General features: G+C 50.8%; 1 protein-coding gene across 1 annotated transcript; it reads right to left on the bottom strand.

Annotated features, from left to right (window-relative positions):
• Positions 1-373: 373 nt before the first annotated feature.
• Fam43a (family with sequence similarity 43 member A) lies at positions 374-3,553 on the bottom strand. Its single transcript, XM_032900068.1, has one exon. The coding sequence runs from the start codon at positions 2,638-2,640 to the stop codon at positions 1,339-1,341; it is 1,302 nt and encodes a 433-aa protein (XP_032755959.1). The 5' UTR covers positions 2,641-3,553; the 3' UTR covers positions 374-1,338.
• Between the last annotated feature and the right edge of the window lie 5,615 nt (positions 3,554-9,168).

Below are 9,168 nucleotides of genomic sequence, written 5' to 3'. Positions count from 1 at the left end.
AAAAAAATCCGTATGCCAGGCATAATGAATGCCACACATCTCTGATCCCAACACTTGGGGAGCAGAAGTAAGCAGACCAGCCTGGTCTACATTATGGAGTTCCCAGCCAGTTAGTGCTCTGGTCTCAGAAACAAGCAAGTAACACCGCCCACAAGCAATGGGAATGCGGAATAGACAGAAGGCTGGCCACAGGTACAGCACCCGGAGTTGTCTGATCCCAAAACACTCTAGATGGGTAGCATGGTTTCACCTTCTCCTGAGCTCTCCAAGCCGCAGCAGGGCCACACTAAGGCTGGAGGCACAACCCCCCCCACCACCACCACCACCACCTCACCACCAATCATCTGGGGTAGCATTTCCAGAGGCTCGCCTGTTCTGACAGCTTTTCCTCTTTATTCTCACCCCGCTGACATGGGAACAGAACCGAAACAGTGCTGCTCAAAAAAAATAACAAAATGTTTTATACACATTTCTATATATACAACCAAACAACATTTTACAGGTTATCTTTTGCACAGCAAAAGAGATATAAACATTCGGCTCCAAGAACACAGATATATGTACAAAAAAAAAAAAAAAGTCAAAAATACTTCACAACGGTGCAAAAATATTTTACATAGCATCATGGAGTAGGAGCTTTGGGGCACGAGGAAGGTGTGTATTTCTAAAGGAAAATTCCTTTGTGTGTGTGTGTGTGTGTGTGTGTGTCTTAGATATTAGATTTCTTTAACTGTAAACAAAACACAACTTTCATAACCCCGCCCTCCGCCCCGAATAAAAGAGTTATCTGAGAAATTTGGCATACTTTCAAGAGTTTGGGTCTGAGGTAAACAGCCCAAGCTCTCATATCCAAAAGAGCTGGGGGCAGGTAAGCGGCATTAAAGTCTCAACATTATGAAAGTGACTTTGTTAATGAGATATTGAAGACAGAGAGAGGCCTTCCAGTCAGGGGGTCTGGAGAGGAAGTTAACCCCTCCTTCCCAAGCCCCAGCTGCCTCACAAACAGGAAACGGGCTGCTGGGCACCTCCAGCCCGCCCTTGGCCTTTTCCAGCTTCAGCCAGCTTTCCCTCACCCACCCTGGAAAGCCTATCTCTTTCCTTTGTAGTGCTTCTTCCCCGCCCCCCCATCTCCCAGCTCACAACCTGAGCCACCTCAGAGCCCAAAGCGCTGGGCTAACTGGAGAGAGAATAGCTCTCCAGGAAACTCCAAACTCAGGGCTTCAAGTGCATCATTTTCCCTTTCCTGGAGTTTAAGGGGAATAGAACTACTGTTGGGGAACCACTGTGTGTATGTGGAGGGCTGGGGGGAGTGAGCGCACGGAGAAGTCTTCTGGTAGCTTAGCCTGAGTAGGGCTCATCTAGGCTGGTGCTGTCAGCATGGCCGGATGGGTTGCCAGGGCTGGCCCAGGTGGCGTCCAGGCCTCCACCCTCGATGGAGCTCTCGCTGCCTGTGCTCTCGCCCGACAGCAGGCGTGTCACCCTTAAGTCGGACTCCAGGGTGCTCACGTCATTGCCAAAGCTAAGGTCACCCAGGTCACTAATAAGCTGTGACAGTTGGGCCTTCATGTCTGAAGCACAGCCTGACAGAGGAAGTGGTGTCCCGGAGCTGGGGCCCAGAGAGACCCCACCGTCCCCCAACGCCTCCTCGTGGCCATTTTCCAGCGGGTCCAGCAAGTCCTCACATTCCAACTGCATGGCCACCACCAGCGCCCTCTGCGTCTCAGCCTCTTCCTCTGCTGGATCCCCATCCCCCACGCGGTCCTCTTCTTCTTCCTCCTCCTCCTCCTCCTCCTCCTCCTCCTCCAGGCAGCCCTCGAGGTGCTCCTCTTCTTCTTCTTCCTGCAGCTCCTCCTCCTGCTGTTCCCCAAGCAGGTCCTCGGTGATGGAGCCCAGCTTGGGAGCGCTGCGGCTACGCTCCACTGGCGGCTTGTAGCAGCAAGGTCCGTGCAAGAGCAGCTTGCGCAGCGGCACTAAGGGGATGGTGTGTGCGCCCACCAACTCCTGCTGCTGGTGACGTGCATCATCCCGCCGCTTGAGACGTTTAAACTCTGCCAGAGCGTTGGCTGACGTCTGGTAGAGCAGCAGGGCCATGGCCTGAGCCTTCTCCGGCTTGGACACCAGCACCGCGTGGCAGCGTAGCATTACCGCCTTGTGCTTCAGCTCATGCCGGTACACCCAGGCGAAGACTTTGGGCAACCGCGCGTCTGCCACACAGTAGGTGACGCGGTGCAGCAGGTAGAGGTGTCCGGGACGTCGCAGCGCTCGTTCCTCGGCATGCACCATGCGGATGCCTTGCGCACTCACGGTCAGCTTCATCTTAGTCCCTTGACGGCCGGCCTCACTCTTGCTCCAGATCTTGCCCACCGCTAGGTCAGTGCAACCGTCCCCGCGCGCCTGGATGGTGGTGGCATTCCCCAGGTAGAGCACAGTGTAAGTGGGGTCCTCACTGGTGATGTGCAGCTTCTTGCGCTTGGAGCGGAACATGCTGCCCACCCGGCTGAGCGCGCCTTCCGGGCAGGCTCTCGCCAGGGAGCTGAGCGCGGAGTAGTGCAGGCTCACAGCGTAGCCCTTAGGCTTGGACGCCTGCCGCGGCGGCGCCTCGGCCAGCAGCTCGAACTTGTGCTTCTTCCACGGCAGCATCTCCGGAGGACGTCCGGGAGTGGCTGGGCGGCGGTGGCCGAGCGCGGGGTACGAGCCCCGCAGGGCCACCAACCCAGGCGTCGCTTTGCCCGGGCAAGCTCGAAAAATAAAACTCGAGCGGGGAGGACCTCCAGGACAGGAAGATGGAGGCAGGAGAGGCCAGATAGTGCTTGGGAACCCCGCAGGGGCTGGGGTACAATCTTAGAAAGAAAGAAAAAAAATATTCAGCTTCGAGTGTGCAAAAGAGAGGCGTATATACACAAGGGGAGGGGGAGTGAGAGAAAATATTACAGAAGCTTAGATGAGGAAGACTAGGACAAAAGTCTCATACAAGCAACGAAATAAGAGAGCAGAACGGAAAATATGTTAGAAAAAGGCCAAATGAGTGCGTGCAAATAAATAGAGGGGGAGGGCTCGGCCAAAGCAACCGGGATGGTGAGAGAATAAGCTGGAACTCTTCTTCAGCGAACGTGACACACACACAGGTCTTGGGCCAGGGCCAGGAGCCGCGGAAACTACAGCAGTGCGCCCAGGGGCCGGTGCTCCCCACCCCCAGTGGGTGCGGGAGAGGGCGAGCCCCTTGGCTGGGCTGGTCCGGGAATGAGCAGCTTGCCCCAAGTGCGGTCCGAGAGGTCTGGCTGGCCGCGGCGGGCCAAGCACAGCAGTCCCGCAGCTCACTGCATCCTCGCTCCGAGGGGACGCCGGAGACTCGCGCTCGGCCGGCTCGGCCAGGGTAGCGCGGGGTTCCGAGGGCAGGACGCGCACATCGTCCGCTCCGGGGACTGCCGCTACCTCATTGCTTCCCTCCGGGGGTGTCCGGCTCCGCTTCGGGGTTCTCCGCGATCTGCAGCGCGCCCTCTGTGGTCGTGCGCGCGGTAGCCGACTCGCTCGCCTCACATCATTGCCGTCCGAGAGGAAGATCTCGGGTTAATATAGGCCGGCGCGAACCATTCACCGCGCGGACAGGGGAGGAGCACATGAGAGGATCCCTTTAGGGCTGCGACGCTGGACGCAATTCTGGTCTCTTAAAGGGACCAGGTTGCAGGCACTGGTCAAAAGAAGAGAAGACTAGTCCACTTAGGCAACCACGTCCCAAATTTACCAGCATCCCCTTTAGCTATAGAAACCAAAAAGACCCGGAGTTACCCGATAGCAGGAGGAACTTAAACTTTGACACTCCGCCCTAGGCTAAATTGCAACTCGCTGAATAAGTGTATATGTCTAGATCGAAACTACTGGAGGAGGTGGTGGAAGATGAGATTGAAGACTGGGAGAAATTGTATTTTTGTTGTCGTCATCGTCGTCGTTGTTGTAGTTGTGTTCCTTCTGTGACAACTTCAAGAGAATTTGTAGGTTTGTTTACTATTATTCTTCTTCAATAATCATCTATTAAACAAAATACAAAAGAAAGAAAGAAAAGAAAAGAAAAGAAAAAGATAGGAGAGTCAAAGACTTACCTGTTAACTCTCTTGGCGCCATTTCTCCGCCGGTGAACAGCAGGTAGCGAAAAGCTCGTGGTTTAGATGACTGCCTTGAACAATATTGAACACAGTAGTGAATGATCCCTAAGTTACTTGCTTCCAGTTTCCACCCGGTCCCAATAACACTCTCTCCTGCCACAGACCCTCAGACTAAGACGCTTTTTTGAGACATGAGAAGTTTCTAGGTAAGGCTGTGCTGCTGTATGTAGGCCTACCTTCTTGACCAGGGGCCAATCAGTAAAAGCAAAATGACTTCTAGTTGATAGATGAGATATTCGAGTGAACAGAAATATTTTTTTGCTGGGTTAACTTCAGCCAAAAATAAAACGAAATAAAATTTAAAAAGTAAATAAAAAACAAAACCTCAAAGCCCTATGAGAATCTGGGAGAAGAGAGAAGAAAGTTCACTGTGACTAAGAAAATTAAAAAGGATTCAGGGAGCAGGTGATGTTTGACAGATGACTTCTCCGAATAGGAGGAGGATAGGGGGGTTTATGAGAGTAGAAGATGATGAAATTCCAGGGTTAAAATGTAGACACCTGGGCTGGAGAGATGGCTCAGTGGTTAAGAGCCATCTATAATGGGACCCAGTGCCTTCTTCTGGTGTGTCTGAGAGAGGGACAGTGTACTTGTATAAATAAAATAAATAAACCTTTAAAAAAATATATAGACACTCGTCTAAGATGGGACAGAGGAAGTGACAAAAAATAAGAAATATTTCCCCATCAAAAAAGTGTCCTATAATGGATTTAAATCCCTCTCACTCTCTGAAGGAAGGAGTGGTCTTTTCCGTCAGGCTGTAAACTAGGGTCCTAGTGGCCTACTTGCCAGCTGTGTGGGTGGGTTAATTGGGGGCGGGGGGTACCAGGCACCATGATGGAACAAACCAGAGTTACAGTAATCCGTCATGCTAACGCTGATGTTTCTTTTCTGCCAAAGGGACTGCAACGTTGTGCTTATTAGTGTGTGCACACAATATAAATTATGGTGCAATGCCAATAATGACAACTTGCCATCTACAGGACAAAATATTCTCGGGGGAAGCCTACCAGCTCAGCCTCGGCTGAGTCATCCTTTCCCGCTCCATAATCTCAAACTCTAAGTTCTAAATAGATCCCATCATATTCAAGAAGTTAACATGTCTAAGTGGCCAGGATGTCTGAGGGCCCCAAAGGGCTTCGGGGACCAAGAAGAGGCCCAAAGCTGGTCTCACCTCCACTGGAGGCATGACCATGGACTACACCCAGTGACAGAGAAACCAGAGAGAAACAGCGATGAAGAAGCCATCAACCACAGCTCTTCGGTGGCAGCCGGAATACGAGTCTCAGATGTACAGGCTGTGTCACGCCTAACTACCTGTTTAATGAGCTTGTTTCAGTCTCGGAAGAACTGAAAGGTTCTAGGTGAATGGGAACACCCCATATGTGAGTCATGTCCTGGGCTTGTGCTCTAAACCCAGGAAGGAAAACTTGCTATCTCTTCCAGGCCTGGACCTTGGGGTCTATCTACCTTGCCTTCTGGAGAACCTGGCCACCCTTGCTGAACTCTGAGGTCGCAGTTCCTCGTGGGAAGGAGGAGCTGGCGGCGGGCAGTTCAGAGAGAGAACATCTCAGCCGAGTCCATTGAGAAACTGGTTAGACGCTGTGGCTGTACTTTTAATGACACTACTCCATCTACTGGTGGCAGACGAAAGTGCCACTTGGTGAGGTTGTTTCTCAAAAAACTGGACAAGCCAGTGATCGAATCAGTACAAGCCACAGCTGAAAAGAAACACCGCCGGCCCGAATGCCAGCCTCTCACTTGGCACCTGAGAACCAGCCTCCTCGAGGGCTTTTGGACTGGCTTTCTGTCACTGTGTGTTTTGCATAACGCTCCTCCTCCCCTGATGTCCCACTAACTGGACATGGACTTCAAGGTGACAGTGGTGAGCCTGGAACCTTCTAGTCCTTTGGAAAACATTTGTTGAGAGTCTGCTGTGGGGATGACGTGGCTGGAGACTGAGCAGTGTGGCTGGGGGTGTTTGCTTTCCTAGAAGTCATACCCAAGGAATAAAATGCCCGATACCGTGAAGTCCCTGGTGAACAGGAGGCAGTACTAGGAGTGAAAGTGGCGCTTTCAAAGCCGGAAGGTGTTTCTCCGGGATAGCCATGAACACTGAACATCCGAGGGAGCTGGCACTCAAAGAGATGCTTGCCCAGCCAGTAAAGTTGGCGTGCGTGGCTCTGGAGCACCCAGGAGATGGCTGGTTCACGTTGAGGTATACCACAAGCTTGCTTTGGATGACTTGATAAGACAAAGGGGTTGTAATAATTTTATGTAAATGTCATGCTGAATAACAATATTTAGGCCACAGGGAGGTAGATGGAAGGCATTGCATTGAAATTAGTTCCTCCTGTTCCCTCCTTCTTTAATGCGGCTGTAGGATCACCCATGCGGGCAGTGTTGTCCTAAACAAAAGCCACAGCTAGTGCAAAGGCCTTTAGGTTTTGTGATAAGCTAAACGGACTCAGGGACTTTCAACCCTCTTCGTCTGCTCCGTGACTTAACTAGCATCTTACTATCCTAGCCCCTCTGCCCTTGACTCCTGTCTTCAACCTCCTCAGCTTTGCCAGCACCTGCACTAGCATCAGTGAGAAGCCGCGAGGCCCTCAGAGGGGGTTCCCACGGTTTGTGTGGGACTCCAGCTAATTTCCACCAAACAGTATTGCTACGAAAGCTCAAGGCTGGCCGGCAGATCCTTTTCCAGCCTTGTGTCTCAGCACGTGATTTCTCTGTCGCGTGTGGGCTCCCATATACGCCATCTGCCGCGACACGACGCAGCCCAGCCAGTGCTGTGTCGTTTAGATTTTAGACTTCCTAAACTGTAGGCTTGATAGACTGGTTTTCTTGCTAAGTGGCTAGCTTTGTGTGTTTTGTTATGGCGATGGGAAACAGATTGATATAGCCAATCTTCTTGGAAGATGTCCCTGCACCGAGAGTTGTCTCTGTAGTGACAAGCAGAGCTGAACTGACACTTCCCCCAATGAAAGTGAGGCCTTTAGAGAGACCTTGACTTGTGTCCCAACCAAACTCACAGCGAACGGCATGTTCACACACATGCCCACCTCTCCCCCATAGCTCAGAAGGTCTCTCCTTTTGAGCCTGTCTCCCTCAGAGCTACTTTGTATAGTCACCACATCGCAGCCCTGGCCTTGTGCCTCTTCCTAGTCTCAACCCTGAAGTGGCTTCCCACTGACTCCAGGCACAGCCCCTTCAGCCCAGCATTGGCGCATTCTGATGTTGGGCCCCTACCTAGCTGTTCAACCTCCTTGACCTTTCCTGGCAACGTAATCTATGCTAAGCGATGAAGGATGACCTGGCCTTCCCCTTGGGCTGCTAAGACTGCTTCTTCTGTCCCTTTCGTGGATCGTATGGTGCCATCTAATTGAAATGGTCTGTCACTTCCCCTGTCTGGTCCCGAGTTTGTCTTCCACCTCCACTATCACCATCAGCCCCTCCCTCTCCACCACCACCATTACCCCTCCCTCCCCTCACCATCATTGATCCCTCCTCCTCCTCCTCTGTCCCCCTCCCCCCTCCTCCCCTCTTCCTCTTCCCGTCCCTTCTCTTCCTCTTCCTCCTCCTCTTCTTCTTCTATGCTGGGAACTAACCTAAGGGCCCTGCCAGTCAGAGTTTCCGCCCCAGTCCTGATACTCATTCTCTAGAGCCAGCTCAGATGGTGTCTTCTCTAGGAAACATTCTGTTTCCTCCTCAACTTCACTTGTACACTTTGCTATAGCTCTCATCTGCTTAACATTGTCTGGTTGGTTCTCCATTTTCCCCACTAGGCTGTGAGCTCCTTCGGTGTGTTTCATGCACTGAAGTTTCATCAGTCCCTAGCTCAGGCCTGCTGCCAGTGTATGGTCAATGTGTGGCATGTGGAGTGGGCAGTAGCCCTATGGATATTTTTACAGTAACCGTTGTGTCTTAAGTGCACACTGCCAGAACTGGAGACCTCTTCGAGGTAACCCAGTCAAACCCTCTGGTTTTAAAGTCTAAGAAACTGAGGCCCAGAGGGAACATGTGCATGGCCAGAGAGCAGTTTAGTGGTTGAGGCTCCATATGGCTTAAATCTGGATTTCATGCCTCCTCCTTTCTGCTACCTATAAAGCCCAGGCTTTTAAATAAATGTATTGTGTTTATTTAAAAAACCATTTACTACACTTGATGAAAGTCTATGTTTTAGGGCTCTCTGGTTCATTCTATCAACTAGGCTTGAGCATTCCTCACTAGCCAGACGAACTTCTCTCCATTCACTGACTCCTCCATGAAAAATTCACTTTTTAATGGTTCTTACTGCCCTGAAAGAGGTTTGAGCCAAAGCATATCTGTCACCAGACTCTCGTAGCAGGATTTTGGTTTCTGTTGTAGTAAAGATAACACGTAGGCCCTGTCTGTTGGTACACAGAATTAATCCCAGCACCTGGGAGGCAAAGGTTGCAAGATATCTGTGAGGTCAAAGTCTACATAGTGAGTTCATTCCAGGACAGCCAGGGATACAGAGTGAGACCCTGTCTCAAAACAAATGAGCAAACAAAACAAAGAAAAAAAGATCACACTCAGGTTCATGAAAGTGTGCTAACCGCGAAATCCCTTTGTTCTGTGTATTAACTTTGATCTTGTCAGCATTTTAAACTTTAAAAACAACACCTACACAGCTTCACTCCTCAGAAGATATAAAGTAAAATGAGGTTAAATATATAGAGATACTTGAAGATTTTTCAAACTAAGAATAGAAAAGGTTGAGCTGGAGAGATGGCTCAGTGGTTAAGAATACTGACTGTTGGGGTTGGGGATTTAGCTCAGTGGTAGAGCACTTGCCTAGCAAGCGCAAGGCCCTGGGTTCGGGTACCAGCTCCGAAAAAAAGAAAAGGAAAAAAAAAAAAGAATATTGACTGTTTTGTTTTTTTTTTCAGAGATCCTGAGTTCAATTCCCAGCAACCACATGGTGGCTCACAACCATCTGATGCCCTCTTCTGGTGTGTCTGAAGACAGCTACAGTGTATTT

The sequence above is a fragment of the Rattus rattus genome, chromosome 4 (genome assembly GCF_011064425.1).
Source record: "Rattus rattus isolate New Zealand chromosome 4, Rrattus_CSIRO_v1, whole genome shotgun sequence".
In the NCBI taxonomy this organism is placed as follows: domain Eukaryota; kingdom Metazoa; phylum Chordata; class Mammalia; order Rodentia; family Muridae; genus Rattus; species Rattus rattus.
Note: the sequence above shows the minus strand (reverse complement) of the source record. Positions and strands in the feature narration are given on the sequence as shown.

Excerpts from the sequence above, each read along its gene's own strand:
- Fam43a (XM_032900068.1), bottom strand. The coding sequence starts at position 2,640 with ATGCTGCCGTGGAAGAAGCACAAGTTCGAGCTGCTGGCCGAGGCGCCG.